General features: G+C 43.4%; 1 protein-coding gene across 30 annotated transcripts in view; it reads right to left on the reverse strand.

The window, feature by feature from the left end:
- Positions 1-12401, reverse strand: part of rimbp2b (RIMS binding protein 2b) — a 175281-nt gene that overhangs the window by 21129 nt on the left and 141751 nt on the right. For all 30 annotated transcript variants that reach the window (XR_005623988.2, XR_005623957.2, XR_016146490.1 and 27 more), the window contains 4 exons: positions 9085-9236; positions 7200-7814; positions 1913-2062; positions 1281-1436 (listed from right to left, as the gene is read on the reverse strand). Coding sequence is in view for 27 of the 30 variants with exons in the window: in XM_089119509.1 (XP_088975635.1) it covers positions 1281-1436; positions 1913-2062; positions 7200-7814; positions 9085-9236 (1073 nt within the window). In the remaining 3 variants the exon portion in view is untranslated. The remainder of the gene's footprint in view (positions 1-1280; positions 1437-1912; positions 2063-7199; positions 7815-9084; positions 9237-12401) is intronic.

Below are 12401 nucleotides of genomic sequence, written 5' to 3' on the forward strand. Positions count from 1 at the left end.
ATACCACAATCCCAAATGGGTCTCCAAAAATATAACTCAAAACAAAAATGACAAAAACTGAAATATAATATACCATTTATTGCTTCATATATTCAATACATGATGTATTTTGTGTTACCCTTTCTGCATTATACTTATTCATATCTATATTAAAAGAAATCGTATTAAACATTTTTATATATTAGACATTTTCATGAAGAGACAGATATTCACAAAATTTTAAAATTACACAGAGAAAAGTAAAACTTAACAGAAGTGTAACCATGAGACAAACACAATCAAAAGTGGATAACTGTTTCATTTAAGCATACTTTACTTAAATGAGATTCCCAAAATGCCCTTGGAATGATATGTGCATTTTCACCTGATCAAGCAGAAGCTAATTTGACACTTTAAACAGGATAAATTTATGTAATACTTATACATACAGTGCACAAACAAACCCTGTCTTTATTTAATAGTAATCACAAACACATAGAACCATGGCATTATATTCCAAGAGTAGAACACTTAAGGCAAGGCAAACAAATACACAAAGTATATATTTGCACATATATGATTGTCATATGCAATAAATCGAAGAATCTGCTAAATAATCCTGTCAATTCCAAGTAACAAGAGCCAATCCTACTTTATAGAGTAATTCAGATCTTATTATCTTTATAGAGTAAACACAAATCCATAATGATGCAGTACTTAAAACTGAACAACACAGTTTGCAACACCTGGAGAGCGTAAAGCATATCAGATGCCTTGTCTACTCATGCATTGTGTGTGCAGCCTCAGGTTAAGCCATTCAGATGTTTAGAGCTTTGTATGACTGGACAGGCTTATACAAAGCTGGCTAAATGACTGGATGACGTCGAAGTTCGGTAGTGCAAAGTGACCCAATCTTAGGACCCAGGAGAGACTGAGGATGGGGCGAGCTGTTAAGATCTTGTCGCTCAAGCTTTGTGTACAACATCAGAGGTCTAACACCCCCCGTTTTAAATTCAAAATCACAACAAAAAAACAGCGCTAGTCATATTCAGGACAATCCCAAGGAGTTACTTTATAACAAAAAATAAGCTTACCTCTAAAAACCACCTTAACCAAACTGCAGTTGGCCTTTCAAACCGATTCTGTAAGGTTGAAGTGCCAACCAGCTAGTACCACCCCCTCGGAGGAGCCCTACAGACCACAGCATACTCCACCCCCCTTCGTCTGTCCCAGCCTCTAGCCTGCGGCCCTGTGGCCCACGCCCAAGACAGACGGCGGCCGGAAGGGTGTCTGTTCCATACCTTAAGCGTGTTGTGTGAGTTGATGCTGCGGCGGCGGCCTTCTTCCAGCTGCATCTCCGAGTACAGCTCCTCCTCATCTTCCTCCATGATGTCAGACAGATCAGAGCCCCGACTGCTCTCGGTGTAGTACTCCTCACTGTGGCTGTATTGATGATGCTGAAGGTACAGAGAGTTTAACAAAACCATGAGAGACACCAGGAAGAAATCTTCAAAACTCAAAGGAAATCTCATCATGTTTCTGGTCCATCGTTTTTGTCCCTAATCACATTTTTTTTTATTTTCTTAGATTTTATATTTGGTTTGTATATTTTTATGTATTTATTTGTATCTTTCCTTTTCTCTGTTCCTTTGGCAAGCAAATGTCTTGAGATGTGCTAAATAAATAAATAAATATTATTATTATTCAATAAGAAAACACAGCACAAATTAAATAATTAAAGGAATAAAACAAAGAAATAAGTATAAGGTGACCTCAAAAAACATTATTGACATTTTTTGGGCACACACAGAAGTGTATGAACGTCTTAAGCTAAAACCCCATGAAAAATGTAGTCCCCCCTGAAAAGTTTCCCTGTGCAATAACAGAACCGAAGCACTTTATGGTTGAGAAGATGGTCATTCCTAAGACTCACGTGTCTGCCCAGCTCAGAACCTCTGAGAAACTCGTCCACAGAAGCTCCTCTTCGCCTGGTGTGGGGGGAATCGTACCCGTCCTCTTCCTCATCTGAGTTTAAAGACTGCGAAGTATTACCCTTCTCACTGAAGATGTTCCTCCTCTCCACCTGAAACATATCACAACCATCAAGTCAGGGTTTCACATCGCAAGCATTTCACTCGCATTTGCGAATAAAAAGAGAAGTGTGGGATTTGTAAAATGTACTGAGTAGCACATGTGTATATTAAAAAAGTCCCAGCTGGTCCTCAGTTTTATGAAATTTAAGGTCAAACTATTGCTGGCCCATCAAAGGAAGGAAATACTAAGAACATTATTTAACAGATTATTTAATATGTACAGAGTCAGGATTCCACCAGCTTCACTTACTCCACCTACTCGTTCACTCACTCCTCCCTTTCGTTCACAGTGCCGTGAGTTTTAATCACCATCAACTGCACCTCATCAGTTCACCTCCCTATATATTCAACTCCTCTTCACACACACATTGTCTTGTCTGATCTCGTCTCTACATGACACTACAGATCTATCAAGCAACTTACCCGCAACCTACCTGAGTTCCATCCATCGATCACCTGCTAACCTTCACACAGAAGTTCAGTCTCCAGTCTCCGGTCATCAGCCTGTTTCCAGTGACTCTGCATCCGCATCTGTAAACAAAGACTCTGGTTATCCTTCAGCTAAGTTCCATCCTGAATACCATCTGCTTACATACTCACCATATCTCTGTCTGGATCTACAACCTGTAAATAAACACTATTTCACTTACCACCTGTCTGACTCCTGTTTCATCTGTGACAAAAGACCAGACCATCCAACATCAACCCATCATCGACTAGAAATCTGGGGAGGTCCTGTCATATTCCTAGCTCATATTCCTGTCTAGCTTCAGTTGAAAAGTCTGAGTTTCCTTTGTGTTCAACGTCCATTGAGAGTCTGGAGGTCCATCACATGGTGGATATTCCTGCTGAGTAAAGGGAGTTCCAGGATGTGTTTAGCAAGCAGTTGGCGACCAAAATATCAACTCACCGGCCATGGAATTGGGCTATCGACTACTACCTGGAGCAATCCTGTCTAAAGGAAGCGTCTATCCTCTGTCCATCCTGGAGCAGAAAGCCATGGAGGAGTATGTGGAGGAGGCTCTTCAACAGGAGATCATTCGACCATCTACATCCCATGCCGCTTCTAGCTTCTTTTTCGTGGCTAAGAAGGACGGAAGCTTGAGGCTGTGTATTGATTATCGTCATCTCAACTCTCAAACTGTGAAGTTTAGTTTTCCCCTTCCTCTGGTCCCTGCAGCATTGGAGCAGCTGTGTGGAGCCCACATCTTTTCTAAGTTCAATTTATAAGAGTGCGTACAACTTGATTTGCATTCGACGAGGTGATGGATGGAAGACGGCATTCGTCACGCCCTCAGGTCACTATGAGTATCGAGTCATGCCTTTTGGACTGTCCAATGCCCCAGCTATCTTCCAGGGTTACATGGACGAGGTCTTCTGAGAGTATCTCAACAGATTTGTGGTTGTCTATATTGACAATATTCTCATCTACTCCTCATCCCTTGCAGAGCATCAGCGACATGTCACTCTAGTTTTGGAGAAACTGAGAGCTCATAAACTGTACCTGAAACTGGAGAAATGTGAGTTTCACACCACCACTGTGCCCACTGGGCTACATCATACACCAAGGTGGAAACTATCCAGAACTGACCCCTGTCCTCTACTGTGAAGGATCTTCAACGGTTTCTCGGATTCGTCAATTTCTATAGAAATTATAGAATATCAGTTAGAATATCAGTTCTTATTTGACCTGGTCTCTAAAGGACCGGCCCAAGTCTCTGTTCTTATCTCCTGAAGCCATCTGAGCCTTTCAACAACTGAAATAAGCCTTCCTGACCACTTCCACCCTGGTTCATCCTAACCCAGATATACCGTTTGTTGTTGAGCTGGACGCATCCTCAACAGGAGTTGGAGCAGTTCTATCACAGCGGCAGGGTGATCCTCCCAAATTCCATCCATGTGCCTTCTACTCTAAGAAGCTGTCCTCAGCGGAGCGGAACTATGATATTGGGAATCGGGAGCTGCTCGCCATCAAGCTTGCGTTAGAGGAATGGAGGTATTGGCTGGAGGGAGCTAATCACCCGTTTGAGGTTATAACTGATCAATGCAACCTGGAATACCTAATAGAAGCGAAAAGGCCGACCTGGAAGCAAGAATTGCAAAGCAGATGCTGTCACTCGTCTTCATCATGCTTCAACCGAAGATTCACTACCAGAACCTATCCTCCCTCCAGCCATGATCATCAGCCCCATCATCTAGAACATTGACGAGCAGATTTCCCAGGAAAACCCTTGTCATCCCACTCCACCAGGAGGTGCAGAGGGGCGCATCTTCATACCTCTCCATCTTCGTGCCGCCCTTCTGGACTCAGCTCATACTGCTCCGTGCTCTGGACTTCCAGGTAGCAGGCGTACCCTCTTGCTCCTCAGTAATCGGTTCTGGTGGCCATCCATTTCATGGGATGTTTCCAGGTACGTTCGAGGATGCTCAGTCTGTACCATTACCAACACCCCCAGAAGACTCCCGGAAGCGAAGCTTGTGCCATTTCCTATCCCACAACGACCGTGGTTCCACCTTGGAATTGATATCATGATGGACCTCCCAGATCCAATAACCACACTTGTGTCCTCATCGTTGTGGATCACTTTTCGAAGGCCACAGAGGCCCTCTTCAATCATGTGTTTCGAAACTTCGGCATCCCTGAGGACATAGTGTCGGACAGAGATCCACAGCTCATTTCAAGAGTTTGGCAAGCCCTCTTCAGACTCTTTGGGGTTACTGTCAGCTTATCTTCTGGATACCACCCTCAGACAAAAGCCCAGACTGAGCGTAAGATCCAGGAGATCGGACAACATCTTAGGATTTATTGCCACCAGTACTAGGACAGCTGGAGCCGGTTTCTTCCCTAGGCAGAGTACGCCCAGAATTCCCTTCAGCAATCCACCACTGGGCTCACCCCCTTTCAGTGTGTCCTGGGTTATCAACCTTCACTCTTCCCTTGGTTGGGTGAGGTTCCAGCTGTCGATTACTGGTTCCATCAGAGAGAGAGGGAGTCGGCTCTTCCTTTATGGTACGTGGACCTCCAGCAGACAGCGTGGAGACACAAGGACCAAGCGGATCGTCATCGTGTTGAACCTCACCAGTATCAGCCTGGACAAAAGGTGTGACTTTCGATCAGGGACTTCCGCATCTGCCTCCGCCTGCCCTGCCGTAAGCTGAGTCCTTGATACATCACTCACTCCTCCCATTCGTTTACAGTCCCCTGAGTTTTAATCACCATCACCTGCATCAGTTCACCTCCCTATATATTCAACTCATTTTCACACACTCATTGTCTGGTCTCATCTCTACATGACACTACAGACTATCACGCTACTTCCCTGCAATTTTCCCACTACCTACCTGAGTTACATTCATCAATCTCCTGCTAACCTTCATGTCTCCAGTCTCCGGTCATCAGCCTGTTCCCAGTGACTCTCCATCCGCATCTGTAAACAAAGACTCTGGTATCCTTCAGCTAAGTTCCATCCTGAATATCGTCTGCTAGCATACTCACCATATCTCTGTCTGGATCTGCAACCTGTAAATAAACACTATTTTACTTACCACCTGTCTGTCTGACTCCGTGACATACACACACACACACATATATATATCATTCGTCATTTTGGTTTTTCGAACGCCTGGAAGCACTGCGCTGGACATGACACACACAGTGTGCAAGCTTTGCAAAACAAAGACCAAGTACTTTGGCAGCACAACAAATGCGCGGGCTCATATTGTTAGGCATCACCTGGAGCTCAACGACATGGAGCAGAGTCAGCCACCAGCTGCAGACCAACGGTTGTGTTCTACATGATATTTGTGGTAAACTGCATCTTTCCTGGGAAATGCATCTATTTTCAACCATTTTGTATTATTAAGAAGCAATTTATTTTTGTTTCTACTTATTTTATAGCTAACTACTAATGAGTATCAATTGAGAACCAGACAATGTTTTTGATAAAAGGCACTTCCCTGAGAATAATAAATGTGAAAAAGACACTTTAATGTCTCCATTTGTCATTATGTACAGCAAAGCAGATGAGAGTAGATCATGATCAGAAATCTGATTAAAAATCATTATGAATAAAATCAAATCTTTCAGAACTACGCCCCCTCTGGCGACAAGCGAAACTGCGAGCCAGGCAAGCCCGGTCTCAAATTCGAGCCCGAATCCCTCTTATTTATTTCACTGTACAGGATTATAGAGGCGATCGCAGTGATCAGAGAAGGGCCCGTTCAGCCCATCAGGCGATTGTTTAAGCATGTATGGGTTACAAAACGGCTATTTTTAACATAATATGTTGCGCAATGCACCTTTAAATTAAAACAGCATACTTTTTGATAATGTTATTTACATTTTACATTTATTAATTTAGCTGACGCTTTTATCCAAAGCGACTTACAATTGCTTTTTATGTCAGAGGTCGCAAGCCTCTGGAGCAACTAGGGGTTAAGTGTCTTGCTCAGGGACACATTGGGCTCTCAAAGTGGATTTGAACCCGGGTCTCTCACACCAAAGGCATGTGTCTTATCTACTGCGCCATCACCACCCCATCATACTTACATCATACTAAACAATACTGCATAATAAATGCAAATACATTATACATATAGAATTCTTATATTTAAATATTGCAGTAAATTGTTTATTACTATTATTTAAAAAAAATCTATAATAGATAATATATATTAGGGGTGGGTATTGACATAAATTTCAAGATTTGATTCGATTTAAATTCAGATTCACAAGCTTGTGGTTAATCCAATTTCAAAAACCTATGCTGTAAACTATACAGGGACTCAACTGGACCAATACTATAATATCGAAGGTTACAATTAACTGATTTGTATACAAACACTTGAATTACACAAAAGGAAGTTTTTTTTCTATAATAATTGAGTTATAATGCTAACTTTATAATTAAAAAATTGTTACTTTACAAATTAAATATTGGATATACAATGAACACAGTTTAATACAGTACAAATTAATCAACCCCAATTTACAAATATAAGCTTTTCTAAAGATACAGAGTTTTTTTAAAAAAAAAATTTAATTTTGCCAAGCTGCTTCATAGTATGCTTGCAATCATCTAATGTATATTGACATCTTAGCATCAATATCCTCATTTACTGACTCACCCTACTGTTCGGGGCGTTTCTCTGCGCTGCCTGGCGGGCCATAGCGCGAGCCACTGTGTTAGGAATGGGCGCTCCCTGAGGTTGAGGCAAGATCCTTTGAGGGGAGGGCGAGCGCCGGCCCTCTATGTGAGGGGGCTCCAGCGTGTGCCCTGAGTGCGAAGGGGGTGGTAGGGGTGACGGGGCCCGGGGATGCGGCTCCCAGGACTGTCCCGGTCGCCTGCTCATCTCAGGATCTTTGGCATGGGGGTCTCTGGCACTTGGTAGGAGTTTGGGTTTAGATAAGGGGTACAGGGAGGGCGAGGAGTGGGGATGTGAGGGTGGGGGATGAGGGTGAGGGTGGGGTGGTGGGCCAGAGTGAGGCTGGACGTGAGGTTGAGGATGGGTTGGGGGGTAGGCTTGTGGGTAGGGAGGTGGGTGAGTCTGAGGGTGAGACTGGAGGTGAGGGTGTCCATGGTGAGGCACCAGGAGGCTGTGCGGAATGGTGGCCACGGGAGAGTCTTGTGACTCTCCTTGTGCTGATATTGTCCTCACTACGACCTCCCGTGCTTCCAGACACTGGATACGATTCAGTTCAACCGTAACATAATCTGCTGTGGGGTACATTATCTCTGCTATCTGAAAACAAACAAACAAACAGAAATACAGGATGAACAAATATCCCTAGGCAAGACTGAACAATAAGGTGTTTTCCTCTGGTCCATTCAGACAGTTAATCAGATTTGTACTTGCCCTGTTATTTTATTTGATATTTTCACTGGCATAATCACAAAAAATTATCAATTTTATTTTCAATTTGTGTTTATACTTTTCACTAAAGTAAATATACACACACATACCCATTCAAAAGTTTTAGCTCAGTACGATTTTTGATTGTTTTCAAAAGAAGTCTCTTCTGCTCACCATCACCAAGGCTGCATTTATTTGATCCAAAAATACAGCTTTATTTTTGAAAATGCAATTTATTACTTGGCAAAGCTGAATTTCCAGCATTATTGGTCCAGTCTTTAGTAACATGATCCTTCTAATAAATCATTCTAATATTCACTGCTCAAGAAACATTTATTTGTATTAACAATGCTGAAAACAGGTGTGTACAATGGTTTTCAGGATTCTTTGATGAATAGAAAGTTCAAAAGAACAGTATTTATCTGAAATAGAATTTTAAAAAATCTTTAAAAATTCTTACCAATCTAAAAGTTTTGAACGGTAGTGAATATATCATAATATATTTATAATATATATATATATATATATATATATATATATATATATATATATATATATGTTAATATATTTTGTATACATATTTTATTTATATATTGAATATTTTAATGTATAAATAAAATAAAAATGTGCAATGATAGCTGAAAATTATAACCCATTACAAATGATATTTAAACAATTCTCACACAATTTTGACATTTTAGTCAGCTAGATTCTTAATACATTATAGAAATCCAAATGTTTGCCTGGCATACACAATGGTCCTGGACCATCTATTTTTATTGTTGAGACCTGCTTTATTTAAACCCTACTGGTACATGATAAACATCTTCGAAAAATATATTCATACATGATAATTATGTGCTCTGAATATACTGTTTTTTTGTCTCACGGAAAGGGGTTGATATCATTTCAAAATATGTTTTTGCCTGATTGTCCAAAATGACTTGCATAAACCCGACACAAGCGATCACCAGATGGTGCCAGTGAGCAGAATGAAACCTGCACTCCAAACATGTGAACTAGCATAACATATTCAACCTACAAAGCTGATCTTGGACCTTTCATTGGCTTCATAAGCAGGGCAAGCAGCTTAATGCAAATCAGTAGCTGTTATGAGTAAATGGCATGATGATAGTAAGAATCAGCAGCAAAACTTCACCTTTTGACCTTTAGTGCAGACTATGTAGCCGATTACACTGGCTCCATTGGAAGTGCCAGTAGAAGTGAGGGGTGGGGGCTTCCACCGGATCTGCAAGACTCCAGGTGTCTGTCCCAACTGAACTTGCACATCCTGAGGAGGTAAAGGAGGACCTGAAAAAATAAATAAAAGAGGATGTTCATGAAATGACAGAATACTGAAACAAAATGTGTGAGTTGCTAGACTTTTATCATGATTCAAGCAAATTGGTGTGTTTGTGGGTGGGCTGTGACATGCATTATGCTTTCAGAAACATGTGCATGCTTGTGCATGAAAATATGATGCATGTGTAATGGGCATGTAAATGTGCGTGCATTTTACAGCCAAAAGGGACGCCAGCTGTGCAAAGACTATCATAGTGTATTCGCTTATGTCAGCACTCTGATTTTATGTGGGCGGATTCGTCTTAATCCCAGTGTTATATATGGCTGTCGGCAATGGACCGCACCATCTCAGAACCTAAAACGTACTCGGTTACTTACGTAACCTCTGTTCCTTGAGATACTTTGCTCGTACTTTGTCGCTAGAAGCTGTTATGGGAAAAATCGGTTTTCTCTGAATTCTGAAGCCGTTTTAATCACGCAGTGAAACTGCACGGCCATTGGTTCGTGCAGAGTAATAAAACTAACCAATGGCGAGGCAGCAGAGCTGCACGAGCCTATGGCAGAGAAGCCCGTCAGAGCACAACAATATGGGCGTGGTATCTGGCTATAAAAGCAGGTGATCAGGCATAGGATACTCAGATTAAATTCGACTGAAGCGACAAACTGAGAGTCGTGCAGAAATATAGCATGGCCTGAAATGCAGTACTTGTTCCTGTATCTCAGTTTCCCCTTCAATAATTTACTCGTACTGCGTCACAAGATGCTGTTATGGGGAACCAATACAATCATGGCGTGCTATGGCTGGAGAACGACTATAATGATATACTTGGCCTTAAGCCCTAGCAAAACCTAGAGGAACCAAGACATAATAGGGAATACTCATTTCGCTAGGGATGCCTAGGAAAGTAAACCAGGAATAACTCATAGAGGTCGATCCTGCCCTAGACAATCGTTCCAGTAAACCTGTATGGCACTAGAAGGGCCGAGAGCTGGTTAGGTAGGAAAAGGCAATAGCTGATTACCAGTGGCCCAGACCCCGATCAGAGCCACAAAGTTATTATAGCAATAGGCAATAGCCACAGAGTTACCCCATATAGTAGGGAGAAAAGTTCATAGTGGTTTGGGCTCGGTTGAGGCCAAACTTTGCAGTCGTTTGGCCCAAATTCCAAGCATGAGGCATTCACAGAGAGTGTCTGTATGTCACCCACATGCTTGACCGATGCTAGTGCTAGCAGAAGTATGGTCTTTAGCGTCAGTGGTCAGAGATCGACTAGAATGGCTCAAAGGGAGGGCTCTTACCACTGTAGACAAGTCCCATGTAGGGACGGTGAGGGGGTGGATTCAGCCTCATGGACCCCTTCGTGAAAAAAACCACAAGGTTGTTTCTGCCCACAGTTTGGCCAGCCACAGGGGCGTTCCATGCTATGGCTGCCAGATTAACCTTGAAAGTGGAGGAAGGGACGTAACTTATCCAGCAGCTCCTGCAGGAAAGACAATATCAGAGATATGTCGCAAGAGAGGGGGTCTGCACTCCGGGCTGTGCACCAGGTGTAGAACACAGACCATTTAAGGGCATAGAGGCATTGCATATGGGGCACTAGGCCTTGAAAATGGTGTTTAAGACTTTCTCAGGGAGGTCCATAGGCTCCCAATTGAGAGGCCAAAGAAGCAGTGCCCACTGTCTCAGAGGGATGGGCCATGGGGGTGCTGTGAGCAGCTGCGTCAGTTCAACCAGCAAAGGTTGGTTCCTCCAGAGGGGGGGGCACAAAATGACTATATGTATGTATTCCCTGATTCGCCTGATGATCTGAGGGATCAGTGCGATCGGGTAAAGTTTGTATAGGAGAAGGCTGGGCAAGTCGTGGGCCAGCACATCCCTGCTCTTCGAGAAATAAGTTGGGCAGTGATAGCTGAGGTGAAAAGGTCGTCCTCTGCCTTCCCGAAGATTTCCCATAGTTTGTGAACTGTGTGGGGATGAAGTATCCACTTCTCCGAGAGGACGTTGCTTTGAAACAGCATGTCTGCCCCTTGGTTCAGTTTGCCTGGCACGTGGACTGCTCTCAGAGAGAGCAGGTTGGGGTGTGCCCATACCAGGAGGTGTTTCACCAGTTTGAACAGAAGTTTTGAGGTGAGCCTGCCCTGGCGATTTAGCTACCACTGTCATGCTGTCCGATCAGACCAAGATCTGGTTTCCCTTCAGGTCTGGTAGGAAAGTCTGAAAGGCTTGACAGCCATCATTTCCAGGCAGTTGATATGTAGCCAACTTTCCTCGTTTGACCAGGAGCGGAAGGGTGGTTTGCCTTCGCACAGAGCTTGGAAGCATTGTTGGAAGCATTTGTCGATAGCACTTTCCTTCTGGTAACCGCCCCCAGCGCCATGCCAGACTGGACAGGTTTCAACCAGTACTGTAGGGGCCGCATATGCAGCAGATCTAACTGAAGTACAGAGGCCATGTGGCCTAGTATCCTCTGAAAAGACCTGACAGTAGGAGAGGGCCCGATTTAGAAGAAAATCAAATTTCGCAAGCTGCTGAATGGTCAGAGCGTGCTATGACGTGACTGTGGCCCACATTAGGGCCAAGTCGAAGACTCTTCCCAGTAACAGAATCCGTTGGCTGGGGGACAGCAAGCTCTTGGCGAAATTGACCCCAGGCACTTAAAGTGGCTGAGAAAGATGGATATCTGAGAGGTTTAGCTCCGCCTCTGACTGGGCCAAAACAAGCCAGTCTTCGAGATAGTTCAGAATGTGGATTTCCATCTGTCTCAAAGGGGTGAGGGCTGCATCCATGAACTTTGTCCCTGGGACAGACCGAATAGGAGGACCGTATACTGATATGCCACTCCCTCGAAAAAGAATCTCAAGAATTTCCTGTGATGGGGGGGCTATCTGGATGTGAAAGTATGCATCTATCAGGTCCAGAGAGAAGAACCAGTCCCCTGTCAGTAAATTCATCACTTGGGTGCGGAGGACAAGAGATTCATTGCTCCTTACCGAGGTGGGAACCACGCCGCTAAGTCAGGGTCTGCAAGCAAATTGTAGAGAGTAACCTCGTTTTATTATCCTCAAAACCCATTCTGACACTCCGTGGATGGCCTCCCAGGCCTTGGGCCGCGTAGCAAGGAGTTCTACTAGACAGACCGCTGTGTAGGAGCCTGGTGCTCGTCATAAGTGGAA

Source organism: Pimephales promelas, chromosome 14 (genome assembly GCF_988280905.1).
Source record: "Pimephales promelas chromosome 14, fPimPro1.hap1.1, whole genome shotgun sequence".
NCBI lineage: Eukaryota > Metazoa > Chordata > Actinopteri > Cypriniformes > Leuciscidae > Pimephales > Pimephales promelas.